General features: G+C 44.0%; 1 protein-coding gene across 1 annotated transcript in view; it reads left to right on the top strand.

The window, feature by feature from the left end:
• The window catches only part of MTUS2 (microtubule associated scaffold protein 2), a gene marked incomplete at its 5' end in the record, with an annotated part of 327,280 nt that overhangs the window by 205,516 nt on the left and 99,127 nt on the right, over positions 1-22,637 (top strand). Inside the window, one exon of the mRNA XM_082675664.1 lies at positions 10,315-10,526. Coding sequence (XP_082531790.1) covers positions 10,315-10,526 — 212 coding nt within the window. The remainder of the gene's footprint in view (positions 1-10,314; positions 10,527-22,637) is intronic.

Raw genomic sequence — 22,637 nt, 5'->3', positions numbered from 1 at the left:
CTTTCTAGGGTACTTATTATACGGCCGGGCGCTGCCCAATTTAGTAATTCCTGCTCTCACCCGTGCTCGGAACTGGCCGGAAGGAAATTTCCTACCGTGCTGCCGTCTGCCCTTCACCTCTCCCCACCACTAACCACGTGCAGGCAAACGAGTGCCAGTGCTAAGTAGAAGGGAGTGTGCCGCTGGGCAAATTTTTCTGAAATAAATTTAGATCCGTTTAAGAAAAAGCCTGTCCAGGACCACAAAGAATTTGGCCTGGGGTGCTCCCCGGGGTGTCATGCTGGTGCTAGCCTGCAAGAAACAGACCCCCTCTCTGTTAGGATGTGGACCAAACTCATGAAGTGCTTTTCCTTAAGCTGGAGGGCTGTCAAAGTTGTGTCCTTTCATTCTTTTCTTTCTCGTTTACAAGTATTAAGATCATGGGCCTTCTCTGAGATTATAAATATGCAGGTCCCAATGCTGCACGGTTTGCTTGTTATAATGTCAGTTAAGCTTCCAGCTTTAAAATTAAACCAGGCTTTTCCCTCCATTAGAATCCTCTGGATAGTGACCAGATGACTGCAGATGAATTTTTCATGTTCTCTTTCCATTTTGAAGGGTCGTGTTCTTGCTGGCGCTCAGCCTTTGCACGCAAACTGTTTGCATTCACCTTTGTAACAATATAAGGTTACTAGCTCTTTCCTCTGGGTTGTCAGCTGTCACTGGGACCATCGTAGATTCTCTCTGCCCCTAATCAGAGTAATGCAACCAGTAGGATGTGATTGGGGCAAGACCGAGATAATGGGAGAATGTTCTGGATTTAGGGTATGCCCCCAAACCCGTGAGATCTGTCAGAGATGTTGCAGAGTGGATCAGCAGTGTGCTTGAGCGGTGAGAGCCCCGGTGAGGAGTCAATACTAGAAACCCAGCCGCGTCCGGGCCCCTCCTGACGCTTGCTTACCGGCAAGGGCAGGACCTCATTCCTTTGCATATCCACTGGGCTGTGCTTGTGTCATTCACAGAGCAGGTGCTTGGTAAAAGTCGTCAGATATTTTGGTCCCCACAAAACACATGACATGAAGTGCACACGTGAAATCGTCTGAAGGTCACCACAAGACACTGGTCTAGGTATTTCTGTTCATATATTTCACATTGAACACTTGCATTGGGGATAAGCCTCATTAACAGTTGGGAAGTTTACAAGGGTCAGAGAGTAAAAAACTAGTACTTTTACTCTTTCATTTAACGACTCCCAAACCATCACTAAGCCCCATTTTGAAGGTCTGTGTTTGTTTTGTTGTTTTGTTTGTTTTTTGAATTTTATTTTTTTTTTATAAAATAGGTTCTTATTAGTTATCTATTTTATACATATTAGTGTGTATATGTCAATCCCAATCTTCCAATTCATCCCCCCAGCCCCCCCCCCCCACTTCCTCCCTTGGTATCCATACGTTTGTTCTCTACATCTGTGTCTCTATTTCTGCCTTGCAGACTGGTTCATCTGTGCCAGTTTTCTAGATTCCAAATATATGTGTTAATATTCGATATTTGTTTTTCTCTTTCTGACTTACTTCACTTTGTATGACAGTCTCTAGGTCCATCCACGTCTCTACAAATGACCCAATTTCGTTCCTTTTTATGACTGAGTAATATTCCATTGTATATATGTACCACATCTTCTTTATCCATTCGTCTGTCTATGGGCATTTAGGTTGCTTCCATGGCCTGGCTACTGTAAATAGTGCTGCAGTGAACATTGAAGTGCATGTGTGTTTTTGAATTATGGTTTTCTCTGGGTATATGCCCAGTGGTGGGATTGCTGGGTCATATGGTAATTCTATTTTTTGTTTTTTAAGGACCCTCCATACTGTTCTCCATAGTGGCTGTATCAATTTACATTCCCACCAACAGTGCAAGAGGGTTCCCTTTTCTCCACACCTTCTCCAGCATTTGTTGTTTGTAGATTTTCTGATGATGCCCATTCTAACTGGTGTGAGGTGATACCTCATTGTAGTTTTGACTTGCATTTCTCTAATAATTAGTGATGTTGAGCAGCTTTTCATGTGCCTCTTGGCCATCTGTATGTCTTCTTTGGCAAAATGTCTATTTAGGTCTTCTGCCCATTTTTGGATTGGGTTGTTTGTTTTTGTTTGTTTGTTTTGTTTTTTTGTTTTTTTAATATTGAGCTGCATGAGCTGTTTATATATTTTGGAGATTGATCCTTTGTCCGTTGATTCGTTTGCAAATATTTTCTCCCATTCTGAGGGTTGTCTTTTCATCTTGTTTATAGTTTCCTTTGCTGTGCAAAAGCTTTTAAGTTTCATTAGATCCCATTTGTTTATTTTTGGTTTTTTTCCCATTACTCTAGGAGGTGGGTCAAAAAAGATCTTGCTGTGACTTATGTCAAACCGTGTTCTTCCTACGTTTTCCTCTAAGAGTTTTATAGTGTCTGGTGTTACATTTAGGTCTTTAATCCATTTTGAGTTTATTTTTGTGTTTGGTGTTAGGGAGTGTTCTAATTTCATTCTTTTACATGTAGCTGTCTAGTTTTCCCAGCACCACTTATTGAAGAGGCTGTCTTTTCTCTATTGTATATCCTTGCCTCCTTTGTCATAGATTAGGTGACCATAGATTAGGCGTGGGTTTATCTCTGGGCTTTCTATCCTGTTCCATTGATCTATATTTCTGTTTTTGTGCTAGTACCATACTGTCTTGATTACTGTCACCTTGTAGTATAGTCTGAAGTCAGGGAGTCTGATTCCTCCAGCTCCGTTTCTTTCCCTCAAGACTGCTTTGGCTATTCAGGGTCTTTTGTGTCTCCATACAAATTTTAAGATTTTTTGTTCTAGTTTTATAAAAAATGCCATTGGTAATTTGATAGGGATTGCATTGAATCTGTAGATTGCTTTGGGTAGTATAGTCATTTTCACAATATTGATTCTTCCAATCAAAGAACATGGTATATCTTTTCATCTGTTTGTGTCATCTTTGATTCCTTTCATTAGTGTCTTATAGTTTTCTGAGTACAGGTCTTTTATCTCCTTAGGGAGGTTTATTCCTAGGTATGTTATTCTTTTTGTTGCAATGGTGAATGGGATTGTTTCCTTAATTTCTCTTTCTGATCTTTCGTTGTTAGTGTATAGGAATGCGTGAGATTTCTGTGCATTAATTTTGTATCCTGCAGCTTTACCAGATTCATTGATTAGCTCTAGTAGTTTTCTGCTGGCATCTTTAGGATTCTCTATGTATAGTATCATGTCATCTGCAAACAGTGACAGTTTTACTTTTTCTTTTCCAATTTGTATTCCTTTTATTTCTCTAGTTCTAGAGAAGAACTTCCCAAACTAGAACTTCCAAAACTATGTCGAATAATAGTGGCGAGAGTGGACATCCTTGTCTTGTTCCTATCTTAGAGTGCTTTAATTTTTTCACCATTGAGAATGATGTTTGCTGTGGGTTTGTCATATATGGCCTTTATTATGTTGAAGTAGTTTCCCTCTATGTCCACTTTCTGGAGAGTTTTTATCATAAATGGGTGTTGAATTTTGTCAAGAGCTTTTTCTGCATCTATTGAGATGATCATATGGTTTTTATCCTTCAATTTGTTAATATGGTGTATCACATTCATTGATTTGCATATACTGAAGAATCCTTGCATCCCTGGGATAAATCCCACTTGATCATGGTGTATGATCCTTTTAATGTGTTGTTGGATTCTGTTTGCTAGTATTTTGTTGAGGATTTTTGCATCTATATTCATCAGTGATATTTGTGTGTAGCTTTATTTTTTTTTTGTAGTATCTGTTTCTGGTTTTGAAATCAGGGTGATGATGACTTCGTAGAATGAGTTTGGGAGTTTTCCTTCCTCTGCAATTTTTTGGAAGAGTTTGAGAAGGATGGTTGTTAGCTATTCTCTCGATGTTTGATAGAATTCACTTGTGAAGCCATCTGGCCCCTGGACTTTTGTTTTTTGGAAGATTTTAAATCACAGATTAATTGTGATTGCTTGTTCATATTTTCTATTTCTTCCTGGTTCAGTCTTGGAAGGTTATACCTTTCTAAGAATTTGTCCATTTCTTCCAGGTTGTCCATTTTATTGACATAGAGTTGCTTGTAGTAGTCTCTTATGATGCTTTGTATTTCTGTGGTATCCATTGTAACTTCTCCTTTTTCATTTCTAATTTTATTGATTTGAGTTCTCTCCCTCTTTTTCTTGATGAGTTTGGCAAAAGGTTTATCAATCTTCTCAAAGAACCAGCTTTTAGTTTTATTGATCTTTGCTATTTTCTTTGTTTCTTTTTCATTTATTTCTGCTCTGATCTTTATGGTTTCTTTCCTTCTACTAACTTTGGGTTTTGTTTGCTCTTCTTTCTCTACTTCCTTTAGGTGTAAGGTTAGATTGTTTATTTGAGATTTTTCTTGTTTCTTGAGGTAGGATTGTATTGCTATAAGCTTCCCTCTTAGAACTGCCTTTGCTGCATCCCATAAGTTTTGGATCATTGTGTTTTCATTGTCATTTGTCTCTAGGTAATTTTTGCTTTCCTCTTTGAATTCTTCAGTGATCTCTTGGTTATTTAGTAACGTATTGTTTAGCCTCCACGTGTTTGTGTTTTTTTTACGATTTTTTTCCCTGTAATTCATTTCTAATCTCATAGCGTTGTGGTCAGAAAAGATGCTTGATATGATTTCAGTTTTCTTAAATTTACCAAGGCTTGATTTGTGACCGAAGATGTGATCTATCCTGGAGAATGTTCCGTGTGCACTTGAGAAGAAAGTGTAATCAGCTGTTTTCAGATGGAATGTCCTATAAATATCAATTAAATCTATCTGGTCTATTGGCTAGTGTTTCCTTATTAATTTTCTGTCTGGATGATGTGTCCATTGGTGTAAGTGAGGTGTTAAAGTCCCCCACTATTATTGTCTTTCTGTCGATTTCTTCTTTTATCGCTGTTAGCATTTGCCTTATTTATTGAGGTGCTCCTATGTTGGGTGCATATATATTTATAATTGTTATATCTTCTTCTTGGATTGATCCCTTGATCATTATGTAGTGTCCTTCCTTGTCTCTTGTAACATTCTTTATTTTAAAGTTGATCTTATCTGATATGAGTATTGCTACTACAGGTTTCTTTTGATTTCCATTTGCATGGAATATCTTTTTCCATCCCCTCACTTTCAATCTGTATGTGTCCCTAGGTTTGAAGTCAGTCTCTTGTAGACAGCATATATACGGGTCTTGTTTTTGTGTCCATTCAGCGAGCCTGTGTTTTCTGGTTGGAGCATTTAATCCATTCACATTTAAGGTGATTATCGATATGTATATTCCTATTATCATTTTCTTAATTGTTATGGGTTTGTTTTTGTAGGTCCTTTTCTTCTCTTGTGTTTCCCACTTAGAGAAGTTCCTTTAGCATTTGTTGTAGAGCTGGTTTGGTGGTGCTGAATTCTCTTAGCTTTTGCTTGTCTGTAAAGCTTTTGATTTCTCCGTTGAACCTGAATGAGATCCTTGCCAGGTAGAGTAATCTTAGTTGTAGGTTCTTCCCTTTCAGCACTTTAAATATATCATGCCTCTCCCTTCTGGCTTATAGAGTTTCTGCTGAGAAATCAGCTGTTTACCATATGGGAGTTCCCTTGTATGTTATTTGTCGTTTTTCCCTTGTTGCTTTTAATAATTTTTCTTTGTCTTTAACTTTTGTCAGTTTGATTACTGTGTGTTTCGGTGTGTTTCTTCTTGGGTTTATCCTGCCTGGGACTCACTGTGCTTCCTGGACTTGGGTGGCTATTTCCTTTCCTATGTTAGGGAAGTTTTCTACTGTAATCTCTTTAAATATTTTCTCCGGTCCTTTCTCTCTCTCTTCTCTTTCTGGGACCCCTATAATGCGAATGTTGGTGTGTTTAATGTTGTCCCAGAGGTCTCTTAGGCTGTCTTCATTTCTTTTCATTTTTTTTCCTTTATTCTATTCCGTGGCAGTGAATTCCATCCTTCTGTCTTCCAAGTCACTTATCCGTTCTTCTCCCTTAGTTATCCTGCTATTGATTCCTTCTAGTGTGTTTTTCATTTCAGTTATTGTATTGTTCATCTCTGTCTGTTTTTTCTTTAATTCTTCTAGGTGTTTGTTCTTTAATTCTTCTAGGTCTCTGTTAAACATTTCTTGCATCTTCTCAATCTTTGCCTCCATTCTTTTTCCGAGCTCCTGGATCATCTTCACTATCATTTTTCTGAATTCTTTTTCTGGAAGGTTGCCTATCTCCACTTCATTTAGTTGTTTTTCTGAGGTTTTATCTTGTTCCTTCATCTGGTACACAGTCCTCTGCCTTTTCATTTTGTCTATCTTTCTGTGAATGTGGTTTTCGTTCCACAGGCTGCAGTATTGTAGTTCTTCTTGCTTCTGCTGTCTGCCCTCTGGTGGATGAGGCTATCTCAGTTTCCTAGTTTAACTGGATGGAAATCAGAATATTCTAGGCGACCAGAGTTTTGATTTTTTTTTTTTGGAAAGAGACTAAACACACGTAACTTGACTCTGCCTGGCTGCAGACAGAGGTCAGTGGCATGTCTGCCTGCCTTGAACCTTTGACCTCCCCAGAAGCAATATAAGTACCACAAAGAACAGGGAAGGAGGTAATAAAATCTTCCAGCGCATGGAAATGTCCTCAGGGGATGTGGCACGGCCCTCATTTGAAGCGTGTATGGTGGCTTTTCCAGAGAAGTTTGGGTGTAAGAGGTCAGAAGTGGGTCACCGTCATCACAGCCATTCCAGTGCCGACCGTGCGCTCCATGAGCTGCCTGTGATCACTGGCTCACAACTTTTCTGTCCCATGTTCCCATTTACCCTTTACTTCCTAAGCAGGTTTGTATTTAAACTTCATCATGTGCTGGCTTTTAAGAAAAGACAGCAGAAGGAAGCAAAATCCTTTTTAATTTTTAATGAACCAGGTGAAGCTGGCTGAGTGTCATTCATCTTCTTTCAACATAAGCTCTCTGTCCCCAGGACGGTGGGTGAGGCTGTGAGGCTGTCCTTCCGTACCGTCCTGGGAATGGTCGGACATATGGGCGGACAGGAAAGTGAGTGACAGAACGATACTTCAGGGAATAACTGTAGACATATTTGACAAAATCCACAGCACAGGAAAAGAATGCTGTTTTTAGCGAGGATCAGAGCTATGCTGACGACAGTCAAATGATTATTAGTCACAGGCAAAGTTATATTTGATATATTGGGTTGGCCAAAAAATTCATTTGGTTTTTCTATAACATCTTGCAGAAAAATCCAAATGAACTTTTTGGCCAACCCAATTTTTAAAAAGATGGCAGTTCCCTTTTCTTTTTTTTTTTTTACATCTTTATTGGAGTATAATTGCTTTACAATGGTGTGTTAGTTTCTGCTTTATAACAAAGTGAATCAGTTATACATATACATATGTTCCCATATCCCCTCCCTCTTGCGTTTCCCGCCCACCCTCCCTATCCCACCCCTCTAGGTGGTCACAAAGCACCGAGCTGATCTCCCTGTGCTATGCGGCTGCTTCCCACTAGCTATCTACCTTACGTTTGGTAGTGTATATATGTCCATGCCACTCTCTTGCTTTGTCACAGCTTACCCTTCCCCCTCCCCATATCCCTTTTCAACTAAGAGCGATAGAGAACTTCACATGCAACCTTGTTTCTCCACGTTTCCTTCCAGTAGTCTTAGCACTGAGGCCTGAGCGTTGGTCTGTGCTGTGAAGGGCAGCCAGCCTGGAGTCCCACGCAAGGACTGGTTTCATCAGGCGGTGTGGTGTCACAGTACGGCTAAACATTGGCTTGATATGTTCATGTCAAAAGCTGATGTTAACAGGGGAGCCAACGTCCTGGCTCAGAACATCGGTTTGGTGGCCCCAGGAGTAGAAACGTGGACTGAGTATACCGGTGTTCAGTAGAACCCTCGAATATTGAGTGTGTGAATAAAACCAGTTTAATAACAACACCAGTATCAAAGTAAACACCAAGAATAGGATTTCACCAAATCCTTTCATATCGGCTGTTTACAATATAATTGCTAACCTAAAAACAATGATGATGATGGTAATAATAACAGAGGATAAATCTGACAGCCAGAAACACAGGGCAACGTGAACATTTACTAATATCCACAAGTGCAGAGGTAACTCTGTATGCTATAGATTGCAATTAGCTTTAATTGGCTGAGCTGGAAGGATGTTTTATTATTTCTTTAGATTTCTAAAAGAAGTACCTTCTGTTGTAATGGTGTCAGGCCCCCGGTACCTCAACACATTACAAACACTGGAGTGTTTGTAAAATCACTAGCCGCAGCGATAAAACGGCAGACGGTAACCCTGAGGAAAGTGTGCCTTGGGCCTTAGACTGTGCCTTAGAATTTAATGCAGGCAGTGAAATTTCTCACACTTTGTCAGTAGTTATTTTTCTTTTGTTTTCAGTATTGAGAATGTTGGGATTAAGTATATATTAAGATTGATTTGCCTTCTGGAATGCTGTATACTCTTATGCCGCAAAGACAGTTTTAAAGAAGCAATAATTTCACCTATTCCATTAAGCCATACTAGTTGAAGATATGTCATATTCCAGTCTCTGATGATTTCCTCTTTTTTATAATTAATTAATTTTTGGCTGCGTTGGGTCCTCGTTGCTGCATGCGAGCTTTCTCTAGTTGCGGTGAGCAGGGCTACCCTTCGTTGCGGTGCGCGGGCTTCTCGTTGCGGTGGCTTCTCTTGTTGCGGAGCACGGGCTCTAGGAGCGCGGGTTTCAGTAGTTGTGGCACGCAGGCTTCAGTAGTTGTGGCTCATGGGCTCTAGAGCACAGGCCCAGTAGTTGTGACGCACAGACTTAGTTGCTACGCAGCATGTGGGATCTTCCCGGACTAGGACTCAAACCCATGTCCCCTGCATTGGCAGGCAGACTCCTAACCACTGCGCCACCAGGGAAGCCCTCTGATGATTTCTTAAAAGGAGGAAGATTTGATTAAAATTAGCATGGTTACCATTAAATTAACAATCAGAAGTATTTAGATCAATTAACAATCTTTTCCCCTTAAAAGGTGAGGCCATTGTGTGTTCGCAGGCCCATGACTCTGCTGCAGCTCACGGTATCAGGTACTGAAGAGGCCACTGCTTTCCGATTTGTTCTATATGTTACGCCCTGATGTTTTGGAGGCAGAGCGGGGAGACGAAAGAACGGTGGAAACATTAAAGTTTATTCATGATTGTGTGGTCAGTGTCCCTGCCATGACCTCTAGGACGTGACCTGTTGGAGCCAAGGAAGGAATATTCTTGGGAACGTAAGTCCACTGGCCACCGCAGGGGCTCTCTGGGGGTGTCAGGTCTGTCTGAGCCTCATGCTAGAAGTACAGCCGATCCGAGGAAGACTCTGGCTTACCCGAGGATCTGGGACCGTGATGCAGTGCTTGTCTCTGAGCTCTTTCCTGGGCCTTTACGCCTTAATGCTTCAGCCTAATAATCTTCTTAAAGCCTCCCCAACCCCAGGCAGAATTTCTGGTTCTTTCCTCTGTGCACCCTCCTCAACACACACCCCTAACATTTGCCCAGCAGGAGCCAGATCTCAGAGGCTTTGTGGGCCGTGTAAGGAACGAGCACTTTCTTCTTACTGCAGCGCAGCATAAGGAGTGGAGGGAGGGGTCCACGCGGGCCGTGGGCTCTCTTCTGTTTATAGAGATCATTCTGGCTTCTGTGCAGTGAAAGATGAGAAAAAGCAGGGCTCCCGTTAGAAGGTGAGAGGTTATGGTGGCTGGGGCTGGACCTTCAGCCGTGGAGGTGGAGTGAATGCTCACATGCAGGGCATGGGTGCTGTAGGAATTTAAAGCCAGAAATCCCTGCAGCAGAGGTCATCAGACACGTGACTTGAACCTGACATTAAAGAAAGGGTTGAAGGGAGGGGAGGGCGTGTAGGCGTTACTCCCCGATGCCCAGTGAAAGAGTTGCTAGGTGTTAACTCTGACTTCGACCTGGATTGACTGATTGATTTCCCATTAGACATTTTCAAAGAGGAATCCCCTTGAAGAAAACAAAAACAAAAACAAAAACACAACAGCTCCAGTCTCTCTAAGCAGACCCAGAAGAATGCAGGCAGCTAGAAGGAATTGGGCCATTTTGTCTGGTACTCTTTTTTCCAGGCCTGAAACCTTGCGCTTCAGACCACATCAACAGAGCCATATTTAAAGTCCCTGTTTTCAATTTGTAACACCTACAATGACAAATGATGGGCAATTCCTTGTCAGCTACTTGATGGAATCCTTCGGTCATAAGGAGCGGTTGTCACATTCGGGCTGAATGTGACTCACAGGTGACTGTTTTTCTTTCTAGGATACCCCAAGCAGAGGCCCACGGCCCCCCGCAACGGGGCCTCCCCCAAGCCGGACCCGCAGGCCCGAGAGGCCGAGCGGCAGCTGGTGCAGCGGCTGAAGGAGCGGTACGAACAGCAGGTGCGGCAGCTGGGCCTCGTGCAGGGGGAGCTGAGGAAGGCCGTCCGGGGCTTTGAGGCACTCGCCGTGTCCACTCAGCTTTTCTTCAGGAAGGTGAGTCCACATCTGGTGAATGTTGAAGGGCTTTCGGTTTGCGGGGAGGATGGCGGTGGTGACGGTTGTTGTGTGTGTGTGTTTCAGTTCGAGTTTGGGGTTAGAGACCAGTTTGATTTTCAGGTCATACAGCATCTCCGCCAGCACCGCGTAATGTTTTGGGTGCCCAGTTTAGACTTGAGCGTGGAAGACGTTAGTCTGGGAGGAAGGATCCATAACCTGGACTGCAGAAGGGAAAATGGTGTAAAAAAGAAGGGAAAGGGCATAAATGAACGCTTTGAAGGTGAGGTCTTGGAAGAGAATGGAGCACGTGATTGTGTGCATTTTAGACCCGAGACGGCCAGGGTCTGAACTGTCTACACCTTCAGTACAGAGGGAGCCAGGGCCACAGGGCGGTGCCACTTTGGCTGTTGAGGGGACCTGGAAGGTGCCGGGCTGGGGCCTCTCCTCGGGGCCACGCTCACAGTGCACGCGGGACAGCATGGGGTAGGGGCGTCCTCCCTGCCTCCTCGGTTCTTCTGACAGTGCAGAGAGGCTTGGTTCCCTCAGCCTGAGTGTCCAGAGGCTCCTGGGCCATCCGGACTCCGAGTCTGTTACCAGCCATGGTGTAGTTTGGCTTTCCTGCCTCTGAATGTGAAAGGGCGGTGGTGGGAGCGCGGGTCTGTCTGACTTTGTGCGTTTGTGCTCCACCCTGAGGTGGCCAAGCCCTATTTGGGGGAGAACTTGAACATTTACCTTTGAGGTTTAAACATTATCAGTTAGCACATCAGTAACCCATAAGGCATTAGTTTCATGTATGGACCTTCCGGTATCTGTAAATGAAGGTAAAAATGCTATATAAATGCCCCCCAACTAAGAAAATGAACTAACTAAATTTCTAACTAATTTAAAGAAGAAAATCAGAAGAATATTAACCAGCACCATGCCCGCTGGTTTCCTTTATTATCTGTACCGTGAAGTGTGGAGGGCTCTCTGACCTTTGACGATAGCCTGCAGCCTCTCTTGCCCTACAGTGTGGAAGCCTGAGCTGACCTGTTCTGTTGTTTCCTTTCTTGCTTAAAGCTTCTGGCCCAAAGAGCTAATTACCAAGTTATTGTTGTGATGGAAGACAGACAAACAGGTTTCAGTTTTACCAATAGTTTCTGCCTCTTCCCTGATCAAAGTGTTAACACCAGCAGTAAATGGCCAATTTGAATTTTATGTCTTCCCTTCTGGTCTAGTACCACTGGGGTCAACCTTAAAGAGCTGCAGTTGCTGCGTTCTCACCCCTGTAAGAATTAAAGTTACAAACACATTTTTGAGGTGCCAAAGGGGCCAGACTTGCCATGGTAAATATTGAGCATTTTTCTTATTAGACAAAGAGTGACGTGTTTTCCGTTCTTCAGCTGGATGTGTATTTTCCACTGACTGTGAAGTCTTTAATAAAGAGAGGAAAACAGCGTTGTTCGTTGCAGTTCAGTGATAACATTTACTTTGTAACTCTGCCCGCTCTGGGATTGCACCTTCCATACATCATCCAGCTTCATGACAAATCCTTGATAAAGGTTTCGTGTGGATAGATATGCCAGCAGACATCGAATTAACACATTGGTAACATGCGCTGTGTTTTCAAGTTAGAACTTTTGGACCCCATTTATGGCGTCATGGCAGAGAAGAGAGTTCCTGTGTTGAATAAGGGTCAGTTTCCTGTAGTGATGCATTTCTAGGCCCCAGGAAAATTCCTTTTGGCCCATGGACCACGAGTTTTATTTCACTGCAGCATACACATGGCTCTTCAAGCAGAGACCCAAAGGCAGGTGATTTGTAGCCATCTCCATCAGACCCCCCTACTGGCTGGAGCCGCACTCGGCATGACATTTCAGCAAGATGGATGGTGGGCACGAATTTCATTTTCTTTGCAGTAAGTCACAGCCAGCAGCTCCAGACAGGCCTCCCCAATGGCCATGGCATTTCACTTCCCACACGGTGTGCTCTTTTTTCCGTCCTTCTGATCTCAACTCTTTCTCCAGAGACACCTCAGAAGAAAAAATGGACATTTTTAAAGTCTGCAGTTGAACATAAGTGGCTTCCACTCAGGCTGGCATGTGTTCTACATGGTTTAAGATGATTGATTTGAGAGTTTTCCAGGAATACCAGACTAGACCAGGGGGTGTGACCAGAGTGGAGCACGCGGGGAAGTGGAGGCCAGGCAACCTGGGAATTCTGATGATGGGGCCCCTACTACAAGGGCTCAGGATCCTGAGATGCTCTCATGACCCGTGTCCCTCTTGGGGGAAGCCAATGCATTATTATTATTATTGTTATATATGGGGCAGTGGTCACAGCCCAGCATGGCAGCTGTGCAGGGCGTGGCCTCCATAGCCAGCCTGAAAAAGCAGTATCTCTTTGCTCTTCTGCTTAGAAGACCCTGCTGGAACTCTACACCTGTATCTTTTCTACGCTGTAGCATATGCGTCTACAAAGCAGGCGTAGTGGAGAGAGGGGACCGTGCCAGCAAGGAGCCGGTCCCACCTCCACCTCCATCTTGCACGAGACCTTGAGCGAGTTGCGGCCCCTCTTTGAGCCGTGACAGCATCACCAACGGGAGTACATCCTTGCTCCCCTCGGCTTCCCGCTGCAGAATCACCTCTGATGAGAGTCATCTTTGACTCTCAGTTTCCTCAATTTCAAGTAGGTTTGATAATAACTCTTTACAAGGTTATTGTGAGAATGGAGTGAATTAATGGGCGAAGGTGCTTTGAACAAATATTCAGTAAAACATTCTTTTTGAGGACAAGGAAAATGTGACAAATGTTTTACTCTCCAGCGGGTTGAATAAGACATATGTGAGGAATGTAAAGCTGAAACACAGACCACACCCCTCTTATTTCATTTTATGTATATAAAGAATTTGGCTTGGGGTGAACTTTAAGAATAGAATTAATCTTCTAGTCCAGCTGTTCAGCTGCTGCTGCTGTATATTTTTTCCAGAATGTGCTGATGCTATTAAGTATGGGAGGTCACTAGAAAAAGGAATTTGGAGCCCGGATAGGGATCTTTCATTTCTGCCCCATGTTTCACAGCTCCTGGCAGGGCGGCTGTGAAAGCTGTCAGCTGTGGTACAGCCTGAGCCCAGCGTCCAGGGATGCTAAGATGCCACATTTAGGTGCCAACACCTACCTCACGCTTGTGCTCGTTCCAGGCAGCTCTGTTCCCCCTAACAAGGCACGGTCCTCACCACAGGCCGGACAGCTGTGCTGAAATCCGTGGTCCCAGACCTCTGGGGGGACTGTACTGATAAGTGTGATTCTCAGGGACTCTCACTTCTCAGGGTCAAGTTAAAAGACTTTTACCTTTTGCTGCCTGGTTCCCGGGAACGCTACTCTTTGGCAGCCCCTGGCGGCTAATCCAGGAGGTGGTCCTGCCTCGCCCTGTAGCATCAGGTTTTACACAGGTTACATCTGAGGGTGTATTTATTTTCGTTTTAGTTTTAATCAGATTTATTATATTTATTCTATATTTTTTCATATTGGTTTGTGTCGTTTTTATCATTAACTTTATGACTGTGATAGACGATGGTTTTTAACTATTTCTTATTTATTATTAAATAGTTTAGGCCTACAAGGCATGAAAATTTATGTCAAGCATTTGTGTACTTTCTAAGCTTAATCAAAATTAATGATGCATCAGCCTCCTTCTCCCTAAAGTGTATATATATGAATGTATATTTTTTTCTTTTACTCTTTGACGTTTTATCACAAAAATATATTGAATAATTGTGGAGAAGTATGGAAAGAATAACACCCAAATACTCACCATTTAGGTTTAATACTTAATGACATGTTTCCTTATTCACTTTATCTATGTTTTTTTAAATATTTACTTATTTCTTTATTTGGTCGTGCTGGGTCTTAGTTGTGGCAGGCAGGCTCCTTAGTTGCGTCTTGCCAGCTCTTTAGTTGCAGCTTTAGTCCCATTTTATCTATGTTTTTGTTGTTAGTTAGGGATACATATTTTTAAATATAGTTCATATACTTAACTTTTCATCTTTAATTCACTTACGTTAGTAGATTTTTATCAACCCTGCCCCGACCATATGAAAGGTTCTGTGGAGGGTTCAAAAAAGTAGAAGGCAAAGCACCTTAATAACAATATCGCTCCTGTTTATTGACCATCTCCTATGTCCTGGACACTTTCCATATAGTATTTTAACCCGCCCTGGTGTGGACACTATTCTCATGTGACAGTCGGGGAGACCAAGGCTCAGGGAGGTTATGTAGCCTTCCGAAGACAACAGAATTGGAAAGCAGTGGAGCCACGATACAAATGCAGGTCAGCCCGTATCCACCTCATATTTTTCCCACAATATTGTGGTCTTTTCTCTCTCTCCACCCAGCCTTCAAGGTTTTGATGTAGTTAAGGGGGAAGAACAAAATGTGAAACAGTAATCTAAAAGTTAAACACATGTAGAGGATGCTTAGAGAAAATGATCTAAGGTAATAGTCAACCTGAAGTCACAAACAAAAATGGTGTATGTTCTGGTAGAAGCCCACCACTGTGAGTGGGAAGGGACGCCCTGGGAAGGAGACTGGCAGGGGCCGGGACAGAGAGCTGGGAGGGATTATTGTGAGTAAAGAGGAGGGGGAGCGTGTGTACGGGCAGAGGACAGTCCAACCTGGTTGTCTGCAGAGTGGTGGCCCCTCCCTATCTTGAAGCCCAGGGTAGATTAGTTAATGATTTGCGGATGGAGATCCAGGGACTCAGAACTGTTTTTGGAAGTGTGAAGGTTCCTCTGTAACAGACGGCGGCTCCTCTTGGTCAAGGTGGCCCAGATTCACCTTCCGGGCTCCATAGCTGGCTGCTTCCATCCGAGCAGGCTGTGTAGAATCCTTTTGGAAAATAAATGCATGCTTGCTTGCTTTTGCCATTTGATAACATTCGCATGGATCATCGGATGAAAGTCTGCCCTAGGGCCCCAAAACAGCAGAGAAGCTGTTGTATCCGGCTGCCAAGGGACTTTATGTGTCAGGACACTTTCCCACCGTCGGGAGCTTCAGGGCAATGATTACACCTGATCAAACCTGAAAACCGAGGGGCTTCCCTGGTGGCGCAGTGGTTAAGAATCCACCTGCCAATGCAGGGGACACAGGTTCGAGCCCTGGTCCGGGAAGATCCCACGTGCCGCGCAGCAACTAAGCCCGTGCACCACAACTACTGATCCTGCGCTCTAGAGCCTGCGAGCCACAATCGTTGAAGCCCGCGCGCCTAGAGCCTGTGTTCCGCAACAAGAGAGGCCACCGCAATGAGACACCTGCGCACCACAACGAAGAGTAGCCCCCGCTCATCGCAACTAGAGAAAGCCTGCACACGGTAACGAAGACCCAATGCAACCAAAAAAAGAAAAAAGAAAAAAAAAACCTGAAAACCGTACGCTCTCTGTTGCTCCCTAAATCCTAAAAATGTCCATTTAAATATAGTATTTTGTGCTTCTCCCCCTTATAAACAGTGCCCTGTGATTATCTTTTCTTCCTTAATTTTACCTTGAATAACTAAAGCCTTAGAGAAAAAGTGAGCACCTAGGTTGGCATTTCTGACAGTTCAGTATATGACCTGATGGGAATGTTGATGAAATAGTAAATTGGCTATTCCAACGATTGTTGTTCTAAAAGAACTTTTGTGTCCCAAAGGTCATTGTGACCACATTCCTTTGCTGGGAGAACCGTGAGTGTTAGCTTTTACCCTTAGGACTTGAGCTTAAGGAAATGCTTAGCGTAACCCCCAAATATCAAAATATTCCCAATATCAAGGGATAGAACACCCCCTCCCCGCCCCAGCTATGCCAAGCAGCTCTTTGAAGTAATAAGAATCCCTGGCCTGGGGTGTCAGTTATGGAAGCCATCCCACATTCCAGGAGCATCCTCCCTATCTCCCATCCTCTCAGGAATTTCAGGTGGGATGAGCTTATTTTTGTATAGTTACTTGTGGCTCTGAATTTCTGCTTCTTTTAAATTAGCTCAGCTGATGGGTTCCGGCCATCCCACAGGCAGCATCCCTGCCTACCTGGTGTGGCTCCCCTTTGCTGGTTTCCAAGATTCTTTGTGCTTTGTGATGCTGGGAGCTCCATTAGGGAGTTAAACATGGGTTTAGATGTCAGGGGAGGAAACAGGAAGCTGTAGAAAGGAAGCTGTAGACTTGGGAGACATTTGTATAGAAGTGACATTATAGAGGGAGGAAATTGACAAGAGCATGTGTACAGAAGAGGAAGGCAGACACAGGACAGCCCCTCAGCCCAAGGAGGAGCAGGAGAGAAAGGAAACTCAGGAGATGGTGAGAAAGGCTGTTGAAAACAGGGGAAGTCCCACCTCAAAGAAGCCAAACGAGGGAGGAGTTTCTGTAGGTTGGAGTGATTTGTAATACCAGGTACCAGGCAGTGGATGAAAATGACACAGAATGAGGATATATCCCAGAGTTTGGCACGCTCACAGGAGTATCTGTGAACAGGTCAGGACGACCAGATTCTCCTGGTTCCTTGACAACCAAATGGTTTAGCAAGTTTGGCCTCTGTCAGCCCGCGGTGAACGTTTCCCTGTGAGAAGTGGCAATGGTGACATCTACAGGGCATTGGCTGGAAATGAAATCTGTGCCCGCAGAAGAGTGCTTGCCAAATATTCCCTTAAATTCCAGGGCGTTTTACAAAAAGCAGGTGCCACTCTCCGCCCCTTGTTCACTAAAGTGCGAACTGCAGACCTGCCTGTTCCACAGACGTAATTGAAATTAGGTTTGATACTAAAATCACACAACTGCTTTCATTTTTCATTTTATTCCTGACAATCAAAGTACTAAGCAAGAATAAGATTGATGTCACACACTGCAAGCAGCTTCCCTAAGAGATAATTCATAAAAGCAATTATATATTGCACAAACCTGAGAGTCAAACAATCTATATCTGTAATTCAGTCCCTGGAGAGCGTGAAGGCCCGTGACATCTGCTTTACCAGGAACAGAGGAAGAAACATTTAAAATTCAAATGTACTGAGCCTCTGTGACATGACAGTACTCTCTTGAAAACAGAGACAACGTGCGAACTGTGCTGACAAAATAAATAGGAAGTGATATCATTTCTCAAACTTTTCTGCAACAGTATTTCCCCATTATTTTTTCAGTTCGAAAGAAATGCAGGGCCATAATTTTATATCTATTTTACAGGCAGAAAGGAGGCCGAAGAAGAGGGGAAAAAAGAAACGAAGAATAAATGCAATGATTAGAAAAGTTACAAAGATATTAATCCAACTAGAGTAATAATCACATTAAATGTGAGTGGTCTAAACATACCAATTAAAAGACAGAGGTAGAAAGGATTTTTTTTAACCCAACTATATATTGTCCACAAGGAACCCGATTTAAATATAAAGACTGTCCTGCATACCTGAAACTAGCACAATATTGTCAATCAACTGTACTCCAATTAAAAAAAAAAGAAAAAGAAATAAAAATAAAGATGCTCACAAAAGTAAAGGGATGGAGAAAGATATACCATGCTAAATAACTCTAATCCAAAGAAAGTTGGAGTAGCAATATTAATTTCAGACAAAGCAGACTTTGGAACAAAGTGGATCATCAGAGATAAAGAGGACACTGCATTATGTATAAAGGGGTCAGTTCTCCAAAAGACATAAAAGCATGGGGCTTCCCTGGTGGCGCAGTGGTTGAGAGTCTGCCTGCCGTTGCAGGGGACACAGGTTCGTGCCCTGGTCTGGGAAGATCCCACATGCCGCGGAGCATCTAGGCCCATGAGCCATGGCTGCTGAGCCTGCGCGTCCGGAGCCTGTGCTCCGCAAGGGGAGAGGCCACAACAGTGAGAGCCCCGCGTACCGCAAAAAAAAAATAATAATAATAAAATAAATAAATAAATAATTAGAATCATACAAAATATGTTGTCTGACCTTGATGAAATTAGACAAAAATCAGTAGGAGAAAGATAACAGGAAACTCTTTAAACATTTGGAAATTAAATAACATACTACCAAATAACCCGTGTATCAGAAAGAAGTTTCAAGGGAAATTAGAAAATACTTTAAACTGAAGGAAAATAAAATTACAACATTTAGAAATTTGTGGAACATGGCTAACGTAGTGCCTAGGATGATATTTATACTATTAGAAACTCAGAAAAGACAAAAAGTCTGAATCAGTGATCTAAGCTTCTACCTCAAGACACTAGAAAAAGAATGTGTGCTTGTAGCATGTATCGTAGGGTACAGTATAGCACAAAAATAACCCCAGAGCAAGCAAAAGAAAGGAAATAATAAAGATAGGAGGAAAAATCAATGAAATTGAAAACAGAAGAATAATAGAATCAATGAAACTGAAAGCTGGTTCTTTGAGACAGTCAGTAAAATCGATAAACCTATTGTAAGTCTGACAAACAAAAAGACAAACTTACCAGCATCAGGAATGAAAGAGGGGAAATCTCCACAGACCCCACAGGTGTTAAAAAGGAATGAACTATTGATACACGTGAGACCTCGCGTGATTCTCAAAGGCATTATGCTGCGTTGAAGAAGCTACACTCGAGAATTTGCATATACTCTCTGATTCTATGTATATGATATTTTCCAAAAGGCAAAACCATAGTGATGGAGAACAGATTGGTAGTTGCCAGGGTTCAGGGATGTGGGGTGTGCAAAGGTAGATTTTTGGAGTAGTGTAGCTGTTCTATATTCTGATTGTGGCGGTAGTTACATAAATCTATACATGTTTTTAAATTCATAGAACCGTACACATAAAAGTCTCCCACACACACAACACAGTCAATGATACTATTTTTTAATTTTTTAAGTAAATTTTTTTGAAAAGAAAAAGTCACAGTCCATATGGTCATTTTCTTATTATCCTTTGGGTCTTATTCTTTTGAAGCTTATAGGAAAGGCAAATAGATTTAGTGTTTGGTGAGACAGATTCTCACTTCTTCACGGCAACAAGTTACATCTATAGCAGGACAGTGTGTAAAGTGTCAGTTTGTGGTGAGTCATCTTCAAAGCATCTGTCGATGTGCTCTGGCCCAGCCTCTAACTTGGTTGGCCTCTGACAGGGTAACCACTCGAAACAGTACAGCCTCGTAGTTCAGCAAGGACTCAGATTCTCAGCTTCGCCCTGAAAAGCCTGAGAGCCAGAAGATTTGAAGGGGGCCGTTAATCTGGGCAGCTGTTAATCTCCAGCCTCCCACTCTTCCTCAATTAGAGGGAAATTATCCAAGCTGGGAAGGGGGAAGAGTGTTCCAGAAGAATCTCAAGATGCAAGCTTAGTCTGTATGCACCTGCCTCAGGATAAGTCCAAGAGGAGAGACTAAAACCCAGTGGAACCCCCATAATTTGGGGGATCCCAGGGTGATGGGGAGCTTTGCCTTGTTCGTCTCACTTGGACTCCTGGTGGTGACAGACCTCCCTGACCTTCCTCAAGCTGCAGTGGATTGAGGGTGACAGAGCAGAGGCAGGTGGAGAGCGGGGAGGGCAGAATAAGACTCCCGAGAGCTTCAAAGGATGGAGAACACCACCAACATGAGGTGGAACAGGGGATGGGCGTGGACGTGACAACGAGAGGCCACAGTGAGGACGTTGTGAGGACAGAGCCAGGGATCACAGCCCTTAAGGCATGGTTATACACAGCAGTGGGTGTGATGTGAAAGACGACACTCAGAATCCTTCCAGATGAGTCACAGCTCAAAGGCTGCCAGCCCAGGAGCATGATGGAAGGAGAAACAGAGGCCACCCGCCCCTGCCCACGCCAGGACCCACTTGGAATCAAGCCGGGGTGGCATAGGAGAGAAGAAAACCCAGGAGAGGGGGGTTTCGAACTGGAAAGTGGCTGATTTCTGTCAATCTAAATTGAGAAATTATGCGATTTAACTTTCGCCTAAAAGCAACTAGACTACCTTTCCCCAAACTGAGGAAAATCAGAGGCTTGAGGTAGAGATTACGGGCAGTCAGAGAAAAAGAAAACTGTACTTGGGAGTACTTGAATTTTTGAAGTTCATATATATAACATACCTTTAAAGAATTGTTATAACTGAAAATAGGGAGGAATGGTGCAAGTCGTGTGTTTTGACCTGGTAATATGTTCTAGCCGCCAGATGAGGCCCCCCAGGGCTATAACAACCACCCAGAGACTATACATGAGACAGTCTCTTTTTTCAGATGGAACACTGGAGCTCAGAGAGGCTAAGTCGCAAAGGCCGCATAGCACAGCCAGGATTTGAAGGCATCTGACTCTCAACCTGTCCTATTTCCCTGGTGTTTCACAAGCCTCTCACAACAGGAAGAAACACAAGGGTAACCAGCCGTTCAGATCCCAGGGTACCCCTGTCCCATAGCCGGGGACATAGAGAGGCTTAGGGGACACAGTCGTGCTGGCATCAGAGTGGCCATCATCAGTCCTGACATTGGGCAGCTGTGAATCTCAGCTGACCCCGGAGAACAGTCTCAGACCGTGAACTCACCCGTACTCCGTGAGTTTGTATTGTTATTTCAAGTAACACATGTTAGCGCTTGCTTTAAAGATAACAGGGTTTAAAGTGGGGAGTTCCCAGGAGACGGGGGACTCATTTCTCCGTGGGGTGGATTTGGCGTAGCCAGTGAGCTGTCCCGTGTTGGTAGTCTCAGTCATTAACCTCTATCTGCAATAGGTAAGTTGTTCTGCTAGAAGAAGGAATGCACCCGAGATGGATGGACAGAGTACGCTTCTCAGCAAAGCAGAAGCAGGTCAGCTTAGGCTGCCCCAGAGCAAGTGCCTGCCCGGGCACAGCCGTGGCCGCCTGCTCCTGCATTCCCTTCTAGGAAAATCTACACTGATTTTAGGAGAATTGGGCCTAGCCAGGGAAGAAGGAGGTAGAACAACCCAAATGAGAATCTGTGGCTGGCTAGAATCCTTCCTGCCCCTGGGAGTCTATAGCCGGGGGACCAAAGGGGCAGATTTCTGGGCTTCTGCCCGGATACAGGTGGTCCCGGAGTTGAGGAAGAGAGGGGAAGCTCTGGGGCATATAAAGTAGGCTAGCCAGAGTGAGGAGGAAGTTTGCATCTGTAGCAAGCAAAGAAGGGCTAAAATCCCTAACACGACGAAGCAAAAGGGTTTGATGCTATATAATCAGAAGCTGTAGTGCTTATGGCATTTAGCGTAGTTACAGTGTAGAAAGTAACCTGCTAGCGTAGGGGAATTACGTAGAGGTACTGGAAGTAAGACTGCTTATCCCTCCTTGTTACTAGCTAACATTTATGTATCTTACTGTGGACCAAGCCCTTGGCAGGGGCCCACCACCCCTTGTCCCGTTTAATTCTCTCCGCAGCCCTGTGGATGGGCACTGTTGGGACCTAGAGAGAAGCGTCACTTTGCCTGAAGTCACACAGTGACGCAGAGCCAGGCTGAAGTCTGACCCAGGGGCAGGGTCCTTCAGACTTCATCACTACATTCATACTTGGTACAGTAAAGTGAGAAAGCGCAATGTAGAGAAAGCACAGAACTGGGCATCAGAAAACGGATCCAGCCCGATCCTTGTCAGCACTGCGGTCTGCAAAGTCCACAGACCCTCTGTCTGTTTCACTTTCCTCATCTGTGAAAGGAGACCGTTCTGAGGGTGAACCGAGCTAGTGTCCACGAAAGTGGTTGGGAGATGCTACCACTTGGTGACGATGACTGTGGAATCAGGAAGTAATCCTCAAGTCAAGTGCCTGCTCTGGACCAGCAGCTGTGCTCGGGACTGGGAATACAACAGAGGGCAAAGCAGACGTGCTCTGTGCCCTCGTGGAGCTTGGTGGAGGGATTGGGCACGTCTTTTAAATACAAGAAACGGTATTGGAGGGTGCAACCTCGTCTCGGAGCTCCGGGGTGCAGGCTCTGAAATGGAAGAAAGAGGGGACACGATGGCAGCAGGTGTGGCGGGGAGAGGGGCCTGTGTGGAAAATCACTGTGGAGGGGAGGGGACGTGCGAGTCCATGGAGTTGAGGGGGCGCCGATAGAGCCCTAGGCTGGGGAGCTGGTTGAGAGGCCCGACCTTGCAGGGCCTCCTAAACAGTGAGGGGGAGCCCGCTCCTTACGGAGGAGCAAAAGGAAGACCCTGTGTGGACGGTGATCTGAGCAGAC

The sequence above is a fragment of the Grampus griseus genome (assembly GCF_964374135.1).
Source record: "Grampus griseus genome assembly, chromosome: 18".
Lineage (NCBI taxonomy): Eukaryota > Metazoa > Chordata > Mammalia > Artiodactyla > Delphinidae > Grampus > Grampus griseus.
Note: the sequence above shows the minus strand (reverse complement) of the source record. Positions and strands in the feature narration are given on the sequence as shown.